Source organism: Elaeis guineensis, chromosome 10 (assembly GCF_000442705.2).
Source record: "Elaeis guineensis isolate ETL-2024a chromosome 10, EG11, whole genome shotgun sequence".
Lineage (NCBI taxonomy): Eukaryota > Viridiplantae > Streptophyta > Magnoliopsida > Arecales > Arecaceae > Elaeis > Elaeis guineensis.
This window is the reverse complement of record NC_026002.2, coordinates 34,094,300-34,105,630: the sequence shown is the minus strand read 5'-3', so window position 1 is coordinate 34,105,630 and position 11,331 is coordinate 34,094,300. Positions and strand designations below refer to the sequence as shown.

Below are 11,331 nucleotides of genomic sequence, written 5' to 3'. Positions count from 1 at the left end.
AGAGGAAATCTCCATTGCCAGAACGCATAACACGTAGTATAGAAGAAGATTTTTGTATTGCTCTGCATTTGAAGCAAAGCTGATAGTCTCTCTACAAGGACACAACATTGTAAAGACAAAACGTTGATCAAGGCTTTATATGAGAAATAAAATTTTTAACAAATGTTGATAGCATAAGTGAGTTGATGAGATTACCTTGATTTAGAAAGCAATTGTTCTCGAAATGTTGACTAAGAGAGTTATCTGTTTTTTCTTGATTCAGGAGATCTACTGGTGAGTCCATGATAGATTCCTTGAGAGCTTTCGCATTGCTTTCCTTTTTAAACCCCTTGTGAACGTTTATGGAGATGGATTTTTATTTGAAGTTTCATGAGTTGTTTCTGCTATTATATGTTTTTTTAACCTTGGTGCCCGGTAAAATGAAAATTTTATCATGGCTTGCTGCCAGAAACAATATTCTTGTGAAAGAGAATTTGAGGAAGAGAGAGAGGAACATCCCAAATGGCCGAACTATGTGAAACATATCATGAGATGGTGGACCATCACTCATCTACCAAATATAGATTAAACAAATATTTGTCACTTTGCTTGAAACATACGCTTATTGAAATTTAGGATCCAGCATTTTACTTCTAGGGAGAATTGTGATAAATTCCTTTGTCAAAGGCTGGGACTCCAGTGGTGCAAGTTGCCGGTGGTGAAATGAAAAGGTGATAGTATTTTTTTTTTTTTTGGTTTATCAATCAAAATTATTGGCCGTCAAGAATATCATACGTTCTTGTTTAGTGGTTGCTGAGATCGTTTTGTATATGGTAGTATTGTAGTTTTGGAAGCTCCAAAGATCATTACGACTTTTCTCTTAGTTGACTTTAGTTGCACTCTCTCACATCAAAAAAAAAAAAAAATTTAAAGACTTTAATTGTTCTCTTGCTTCTTTCCTTGATCATGTTTTTCTTTTTTACAAAAGAATCTGTTGGGGTGTAAACTTTTATCTTTTAACATGCCTCTTAATATATAAAAGCATTTACTAGATTTTTAACCCCACTTGGGGAAAAGAAAGAAAAAAAAAGAAGCAAAAGAAAATAAAACATGATCTTTCACCATAAATTTGACAAGAAATCCATGGGACATCTATTTAGACGGAATATGTTGATATATAGTAAAAATCATATTATATAGATCCATGAGGTGGGCAAATTATATTCTACATGCACCGTATGCACCAACATGACCGTATACCATGCCAATCAACTTGTTGCCTTCTTATAAAATCACTGGGTCAATATGATGAATAGGGCTTACAAGGAGAGGAGGTGATTGATGCCGTGCACCGTGGTGTGATGCATACGGTGTAGCATATGACCAAGAGATGGGGGTTTCAACATCATCAAATCAGTCTATGAGCTATTTTCAGTCAAAAAGCAAAAGTTTGAGTCTTAGATCATAGAGCAAATATGGAAAAATATATTTTTACTAAAAAAGAAAATATATGAAAATATTTTCTACACACATCAATTGGCTAATCTAATGAAATAAACCTTGATATATTACCCCTTGTTTTGCACCACTTGCTTCTTATTTCTTGCCATTTTGATAGTGTAATGTTGATTTCACACCATAACACATAATTATGTTGTTTAGCAATCTTTCTTCGTAACTTTCATGATGCAGTCTTAATTAAAGAAAGCTGATTTTTCTTCCAAATATTTTCATGAAAAAAAAATTGAAATTTTCATAGATAGCAAAGGGGGCCCCACCATACCCATCAAACTTCCTTGCCTAGATGTTTAAAAAAAAATAAAAATTAGCATTAATTTGATTGGTCATCGTACGTAGCATTATAATATGACTTGTTGAATCACAATATATAAAAATCTAAAATTGCCTCAATGTGATTGGTTAGTTTCTCTTTGTTTACTCAAAACTGTAGTTAGTTGTATTACAACTGAAATTTAATTATTATCAAGATTTAATTGTCAAATGTGGGATTTAAAGCACAAAGGATCATTGGGGAGAAACAATTAGTTGGTTAAGATACATCGTTTGATTAAAGCTAATACCAAACTTATGATTTAATTAAATCTATAATATTTTTCATTTTGCACCAAACGATGATATATCAAATAAAAAATAAAAGGCAACAAAATTTTACCTCATGAAAGAACCAATTGTTTGTTTATTACAATCTGATATTACACACACAAAAAAAAGAAATCATATAAGCAGCCTCCTGTAAAGATGTGGTAAATAAGTATTTGGATTGTTTCATAAATATGTAACATTCTATTCATTTGAATTCCACTTTTATTCAAAGTTGTATTACTTTATATCTGAGATGATTGCAAGGTTGAGCACTACCCTAAATCTTTTGTGATTAGCATAAATTTTATGCTAGATTTTTTTATTACCATTTTATGTTTAATTTATATTGAGTTAGTATTTCAAATTTAATAATTATATATACAATTGAATCTATTTTTTATGTACAAGTAGTTTTTTCCGCTATGCATAGTTATTCGGGTAAATTACAAAAACTCCTCTCAGATTTTGGTTTATTACAGTTACACCCAAAGTTTTTCAAAATATACACTTACACCTCAAAATTTAACATCGTTAATTAAACTGTTCCAAAAATTTAAAATGATAAAATTACCCTCCATTATAACTCAGTAAAAGAAACTTACCAGAATCCTTTTTACTATCTTCTCCCCCCTTTCCCACTCGTCTCTATCATTTTCTCGAAGAATAGGGTTTCTTCAAAAAAAAATCCACCCATCTCGTGCGATTACTATCATAAAATTGTAGAAGAAAAGGTCTTGTAAGCGACTGGGAGCTGATTTATTATTTTTTAGTGTACAGTAAAAAATTTTTTGGAGGTGTTGCCTTGGTTTTTGTTTTAATTACAATACATGCATTTTCCCCAACTGCACGGATGCACATCCCAACATTCTTTTCGATTTTGTTGTTTTCTTTTCGATTTTATTGTTTTAGTGGTAGAAATAGAATATTATCTGTTAATATTTTAAAAATCTAGCCGCATGTGGTCCCCTTCATGATATGGGTAAATAAAGTTTGGCGTTGTAAATTAACACTATTTGTGGTCCCCTTCCCCCTTTGATTATCCAATATCATAGGGCAAAATATTTTTTTTCTCTTATGTATTTGGGATACAGGGTAGGGGGTTGGAGATAGTGTCAAAATAGTATTTTTTGCGGACAAATTACTTACTGGATGACTTATAATGGTGAATTATGAGCTCATGCATTTTGCCTTAATTGACTGTACATTTAACTTTGATGTATTTTACTATAATATTAGTTCTCCTCATTTACCTGTTTGTAACTATGTCAATTATTTATGATGCAAGAAAATAGCTGATGATTGAATGCTTGATGGTTAAATTTGTATGGACTAATATTGTAATCGATTCATGTAGGGGTGCAATGGCATATCATAATCTGGTGGTGCACTATAGGGATGTTCGACATTGCATCGATAGTATTGTTGAGGATCTTTATTCATATTTAGAAATGATGGCTGATATTTATAAACTCATTGGTAAGAGGGATATCAATCTTACTCTCTTATAGCAGTGGCTTTTTAATTAAGAATGATAATAATATGATGCATATATTTAGTACACATCAAGGAGTTGAGAAGATACAATTGTTTGTTGAAGATAATATTAATAATTCAGCTTCTTCTATAGTCATGCCTTTTGGATGGGATGTAAGTGAGGATAAAGTTCAAGATGAAGCTGAAGGGGATGTGGGTGGGGATGTGAGAGGGGATGTGGGAGGAAATGTGATAGGAGAAATGGTTGAAGGTGAAGTAGGAGTAAAAGTTGAGGGCAGAAAAGATGATGATGTGCCTGAATTAACAGAGGAGGTTTATCTTTTTTCTGATTCAGATAATACTGATTGGATGGAGGGAGAGTCAAATGATGGGGATGGGAATGATTCAACTGATGGGGATGATGATGAGAAATCTGAGGATGAAGGTAGTGATGAACTGTTGGATGATGTGAACTCTATAGAATCAGTCGAACCCTTTAGTGATCAGGAGCCTAGTTGTAAGATAAGAAAAAGAAACTTCTCCTTACTAGAAATAAAGGGCTCGAAACCATTTAAGGTTGCAGAGGGAGGGCAAATTGTATTTAAGAAAGGATAGCTATTTATATATATGAATGAATTTAGAAATACATTGAGAGATTATACAGTTTTGAGTGGGTATGAGCTTAAGAGAATGAAAAATGAACCTGAAAGAGTCACTGCTCATTACTTAAATCAAGAATGTAATTAGAGAATTCATGCATCCATTACTCATGATAGTAAAACTTTCATGATAAAAAGTTTACAAGGGCAGCATACATGTGTGAAGCCTATGAAGAATAACAATGCAAACTCTAAATGGATAGCTAAAGTATTAGAGCATCACTTAAAGACAGATCCACAAATGAGTTATGAGCTGATATATCAAATTTTGGCTGAAAAGTATGGCGTTGAGCCTCACATGATGCAGTTGTATAGAGCAAAAAGAAAAGCACATGAGGGGGTTAAGGGAAAGCATAGTGAGTCCTATTCTAAGTTGCCGAGGTATGCTGAACTACTTCAAACAAAGAATCCTATTTTAGTAGTAAAAATATAGTTATATGAAAGGTCTGTGCAGTCCAAACAGCTCTCAATATTTAAAAGGATATTTATATGCTTTGATGCAATGAAAAAGAGTTGCAGACCCTTCTTAGGGTTGGATGGATGTCATCTAAGGGAGGCCTTTGGTGGGTACTACTTTGTACAGTTTCCATTAATGAAAATAAAAGATTATTCCCTGTGACTTTTGCTATGATGGAGATGGAGTGAAAGGATAATTGGAAGTTCTTTCTGAAGCATCTATTCGTTTGCATTGGTGTTGGCACAGTAGATAGCCCATTAATTATAATGTCTCATAAGCAAAATATATGATTTAATCATTTTCTTTATATTTTTTGAGCTTTCATATTAATGTATATAATCAATTTGGTTTATTTTTTAGTTCAATTCATGTAATGTATGTGTAGGGTTTGGTTGACGTAGTTTCAGAAATATTTCTATATGCTAGTCATCGATTCTGTGCTAGACATTTTTATAATAATTTTAGGGCAAAATTTCTTAGGTTATTGCTACAGTTTGACTTTTGGAATGCAGTGAAATCATATGATCAGAAGTACTTTGATGATGCAATGAAAAAAATGAAGGAGCACAATATCGATGCTCATGCATACATGATGAAGATACCACTATCAATGTGGGCAAGGTATTCGTTTTATCCGGAAGCTCGAAGTGAGCATATTATAGATAATATGTATGAATCTTTCAAGCAATGGGTGGGTAAGTTTAGAAGCAAGCCCATTCTTGGGTTGCTTGAAAATATGCGGTTGAAGTTGATGAGCAGGTTACAAAAGAGATATGCTAAGGGATGTACTTGGAAAGGCAAATTAACTCCATATGCTAGGCATAGGTTAGATAAAAACATACAAGCCTCCCAAATCTGTAAATTGATAGCAGCAAGCAACCAAGAGTTTCAAATGCTAGAAGGAGGTAGGAAATTTGTGGTGAATTTGAGTAAAAGGACTTGTACTTGTGGTGATTGGGAGATCAATGGAATGCCATGTAAACATACTGTACTATGTGTTAGTTATGCAAGAAAGAATTTAAATGAATTATGTGATGATTGTTATACAGTTGCAAAATACTTAAATGCTTATAGCTCAATGATTCATCCATTACCTGATGGAAACCTTGATCCAAGAAATGATGATGAGAATTTGCAACCTCCTCCTCTCAAAAAACTATCCGAAAGGCCAAGAAAAAATAGAAGAAGGGAAGAAGGTGGTGCTAGTGCGAGGAAGAGGTCAACCATCGTTAGGTGTGATAATTGCAAAGGATTTGGCCATAATAGGAGGACTTGTTAGCGTGCTTCAGTAGCAAAAAAAGATACCTACTTTATTTTCTTATGATATTTCAAGTTATTTACCTTATTTTCTTGTGATTTTTGCTGATAAGAGGAGGATCTGCTTCATTTGGTTCTTTAAGAGGAGGATCTGCTTCAACTGATTTTTCAAGAGAAGGATCTACTTTAGCTAGTTCTTCAAGAGGAGGATCTACATCAGCTAGTTTATCTATTTCAAGAGCTACAGTTGGCAGAAGAGGAGGCCTTGAGAGGATGGTCGAAGTGTCAGATATGCTTCAGGAGGGAGGGGTGCAGATTTATTGCATAGCCAGCAAAGTAGCATTGGATGATGTTAAATTACACTATTGGGTTCCTAGCTTTTTTTTGTCATTTTGCTTGTAAAAGATAGACAAGTCTTTTGACGTCTTGTGGGTTGTTTGTGATGACAGTACTTTGTATTTGTTAATCACCGAATTGGAAAATGTGATCAGCCTTTATATTTCTGTATAATGACTGGGGTTTGACTATGATTGCCACTACTGTTGTTGATGCTAAACACTTTTTATCTTCAATATAGTATAATATTTCAGAATTTCGATACATATGCTATGAAATATGTTGTGTTATATGTTAAATAGTGTGCTTTAGTTTGTTAAAAATATATTGCACAGGCTTATTTAGTTGTTGGTTCCTGTTGATTCAAGTTCATGTTCATGTTATGGTCTGAAATAATTAAGTATTATGTAACTGTTCCGCAGACTATGTAACTGATCATGTTAGATTTCATATTATGTAACTGAAACAATCAAGGATGTTATGTAACTGTTCAGCTTCAAATTCAGGTTCATGTTATGTTCTTGTTCAGCAGAGTATGTAATTGTTCATGTTAGATTTCCTGAGCTTTATACTTGGTTCCCTTGCCTGATTTGGTTTTGATGCTTACAGAGTTTCAATTACAGAGTGTCCTATTCATATAGTGGTTTTGATGCTCTATATTTTAATTATAGAGTGTCCTATTCTTATGCTTGTATTCATTTTGATCACAGCAACTAGCTTTAAAGATAGACAAGAGACCATGTCTGATTTAGAGCTTTTATAGAAACAAAACAAACTTGCAAGAGCTATAAAACAGCCACAACCTTGTTAGCTTTCACACTTCATTACATTGAAGCTAAAATCATGCCACACAAATTTAAGTCCAACATTCATTATCATTATAAGTTTTTCCAAATTATGATAGGTCACTTAAACATAAACACAACTGCAAAAATAAGTAGTGTTATCATTCCAACTAACAGTCTGTTTATTATAGCACTACTCTCACATAGTTCTTTAATTTTGCAATGCAATTTTTTGGAGTCCATTCTTAACTCATTAATTTCTCTTCTTATATCTCGAAGCGAATCATCAAACGATATCGATGAGTGAGTTCTTGATTGATCATTTGTAGGCAAACACCAATCCATAAAGCGATATTTTTCGCAACTATAATACAACCTATTTGGATTCTTTTGAGAAGCTGAAACTTTTATTGAAGCCATGCGACCACAATAGCACTTCTTATTAGAATACTCAAGCCAAGCTAGGCTATTCTGAGAATTTGCACTCACTTAGGATATTAGAGCATTCTGCACAGATAAAAATAAAGATTCAATCAGTTACATTTATTTAGATTCAAATGCTGACTACTATCTTACTAGATCCAGACACACACAAGACAGATGCATAAAGCTAAAGTTGTCCAAAATGAACTATAATTGAAGAATGCCATTGTCAGTTCAAATAAATCTTTTCCATTACTTGAAATCAGTTGCCAGTGATTGCAACATGTTTAGGAGCAGCAATGAGAATTTTGTTGAGCAGAGTATTAACAAATCCCTGACCTCTACTGCATTGTGCCTATCTCTTGTAAAGCAAGCTAAATCATCCTTCCAAAAAATATGAGAGAACATCTAAATGAAAAATAAAAAGTCAGACAGTCCTCATAGATGGAGAGGGTAGGAGGGGAGAATCTTGAAGGTGCGTGGCTTGGGAGGATGTTCTTGCCTAGAGCTAGAGGCTATCGTTGTCGCTTAGAGCTGGAGAGCGGAGGTACACCGGAGAAGGAGGCCGTCGTCGCCTAATCGCAGCAGAAAAAGAAGCTGTCCTCGTCGGGAGCAAGATGAGGGCTTTTAGAGAAGGAGAAGGAGGGTTTTCTACTGGAGGATTTTATTTTCTCCACTAAAGGGCAATTAGATCATTTTAGAAAAAAATTATTACATGGCAGCTGAGTCCCAATCATCGTTAATGGGTTTTTTAACGATCTGGATTAAACTGTAGGCTTTCATAAACGTCAAAGTTGTCGGTGTAGATTTTTCAAAGTACTAGGTATGAGTGTAATTTCGATCTAATCTAAGAAAAAATTTTATAATTTATTCTAATTATTTTTATTCCACATATGTATAAATAGACCAATAATTAATGAAACATATAATAGCAGAATATCGTTCAACAAACTTAAGCTCTTCTTTTGTTTCTACCGTACTAGCTATTAGTTATGGTTCTATATATATATATATATATATATATATATTATTTTTTTTTTTCTTTTAATCCTCCAGTCTTACAGTAGACCGCCACTTATTTTGATAAGCGTAAATACTGTCCAATTATTCCACTGCCGTATAAAATGTTAGTTTCCTGCAATATATAGAAGAAGAGTCGAATTACGTAAATTGTTCATGGACGACATCTTTTGCCGTATATGCAGCAATAGTACATTCACGCACCTCTGAGGTCCCCAGTCTCTTACCTTCTCTCCGGCACACACACATCTCCCTCTTTCACGGTGGCCCCCACTTTGCCTGCGTCACACTGCCGCTAGTTTAAGCACCCTACAGTCCCCTAAAACAACAAAAGAAAATTAAAAAAGAGAAAACGAGAAAATCTCCAGCCCACCAGACTCCATCAATCACAGCTGGTGGTGGATGATACCAGCACTGTGGAAAGAAACGAGGTCATGAGAGAGAGAGAACTCTCACGCATCTCCTCCACGTCTCCTCTCCCTCAGATTTCTCTTTATATCTCCCAACTCTAATCCATTCCTCCTAAAACAAGGGCGCTATAGCTAGCTCATCGCTAACAGTAAGATGAGCTCGGAGGAGTCCCTCAAATCCCTCTCTGTGGACTACCTCAATCTCCTCACCAATGGTCAGGCATTCAGCGACGTCGCATTCAGCGTTGACGGCCGCCTCGTCCACGCGCACCGCTGCGTCCTCGCCGCGCGCAACCTCTTCTTCCATCGCCTCTTTTGCAGCCCCGACCCCCCGCCGGGGATCAACCTGCTAGACCTTAACCGCCACGACCACCACCACCAGCTTAGCCCTCGCTCCCCCTCTGGGCCGGCCACGGGGAGGGTGGGTGTGAACGCCGAGATGGTGATCCCGCTGAATTCGGTGGGCTACGAGGCGTTCCTCCTGCTGCTCCAGTTCCTCTACAGTGGGCAGGTGACTGTCGTGCCGCCGAAGAACGAGCCCCGCCCTGATTGCAGCGATCGTGGCTGCGGCCACACCCATTGCACCTCCGCCATCGATCTCGCGCTGAACACCATAGCCACCGCCCGGGCCTTCGGTGCCCAGGAGCTTGCCTTGATCACCCAGGTCCACCCTCCAAACCACCCCCTCCCCCACCTACCCCCCACCCCCAACCCCAAAAAAAAAAAAAATCTTTTCTACTTATATTATCATGGGACTGGTTGAAGTGTATTAAATGGGGAACGCTTGGGCTTCTCATCATTAGCATCAGTCAATTATCCATGGAGCGGCTTGGTTTGTTAAGGTGCAGTCAGAAATTTCTGTTCTCCTCCTTCCTTTCTCCGAGAATGAGTTATGAGACTCTCTCCCTAAAGGGAGGTTGCTTCTTGTGGTGATATTTGATACTCTGTCAGTTTTCAATAGCTGGGCCATTTCCATTTTTGTCACTATCCTTGCTCTTACATCACATCTCAGCTCCAACTTAGGGTTTTCATTTTGCTTTTCGCTTTCCTGTTGTGTCCTCTTCTTCATCAATCCGAAGTTCTTGAATTGGGTGACTATATCTCTCCCCTCTCACTCTCTCCATCCCTTTCACCAACTTCTGCATTTTCCTTCTATATTTTAAGCAAAGTAAAAACCTAGGATTCTTCCTCTCACCACCCTAACTACAATGTATCCTGTTTCGTTCTCTTCATTGATCTTTGGGTGCAGAAGCAATTGGAGAGCATAATGGAGAAAGCATCCATCAAGGATGTGATGAAGGTCCTCACGGCCTCACACAACCAGGACATGCACCAGCTCTGGACCACCTGCTCCCACCTCATCGCCGATTCGGGCCTCCCGCCGGAGGTCCTCGGCAAGCATCTCCCCATCGAAATCGTCGCCACGATTGAAGAGCTCCGCCTCAAGCCCGGCCGCCACTCCCTCCTGACCCACCACTCCCACCCCACCCACCACTACTTCCCAGCAGCTTCCCCAGCTGGGCGCGACGACCACCTCAAGATCCACCGAATGCGTCGTGCTCTCGACTCATCCGACATCGACCTCGTCAAGCTGATGGTGATGGGGGACGGTCTCGACCTCGACAATGCCCTCGCCATCCACTATGCCGTACAAAACTGCAGCCGCGAGGTCGTGAAGGCCCTGCTCGAGTTCGGAGCAGCCGACGTCAACCGCCAGGCGGGGCCTGTCGGGAAGACACCCTTGCACATTGCAGCCGAGATGGTGAATCCCGACATGGTGTCGGTTCTCCTCGACCACCATGCTGATCCGAACGTCAGGACCATTGATGGTGTATCCCCGCTCGACAAACTCCGCAACCTGACCTCTGACTTCCTCTTCAAAGGAGCAGTCCCGGGGCTGTCCCACATTGAGCCCAACAAGCTCAGGCTGTGCCTCGAACTAGTCCAGTCAGCTGCGTTGGTTATATCCCGGGAACAGGAGGCGGCTGCTGCTGCCACCACCGCCTCCGCTACTGGAGGCGGTGCAAGCGGTGGAAGCAATCTTAACACAGCCATCCACCAGTCAATTGAGTACAGAAGAAAATGATTGCCAATAATTCCACGGACACTGACAGCAGTATGGTTAGCCTTAGTTTGAATTCAAGGGCGGTGTACTTGAATCTAGGAATGGCTCCTGCTTCTCATTTGGGTTGTACGATTGGTAATGGAAGGCAGTAACCGAAGTAGGTCTTCTTATATAAGCTAAGATTTTGTCCATTCTATATTGTCGTGAGGTTGTGGTTCTGTTTTCGTTTTCTCATGTTGGAACGATCGGGGAGATTCAAGTGCAGTATTAATTATCTAGTATTTAATCTTGGATTTCTTTTCTATTTGAGAACTTCTGTTCCATATTTTTATCTTTTTAATACTCTATGAGCTTTTTTAGCTAT

General features: G+C 37.9%; 1 protein-coding gene across 1 annotated transcript; it reads left to right on the top strand.

Annotated features, from left to right (window-relative positions):
- The first annotated feature begins 4,245 nt into the window (after nucleotides 1–4,245).
- LOC105052463 (BTB/POZ domain and ankyrin repeat-containing protein NBCL-like) lies at nucleotides 4,246–11,119 on the top strand. The gene is given in 5 exon segments (XM_010933282.4): nucleotides 4,246–4,266; nucleotides 9,057–9,566; nucleotides 10,152–10,969; nucleotides 10,971–10,995; nucleotides 10,997–11,119. Coding segments are annotated over 5 exon segments (1,497 nt in total).
- The last annotated feature ends 212 nt before the right edge of the window (nucleotides 11,120–11,331 follow it).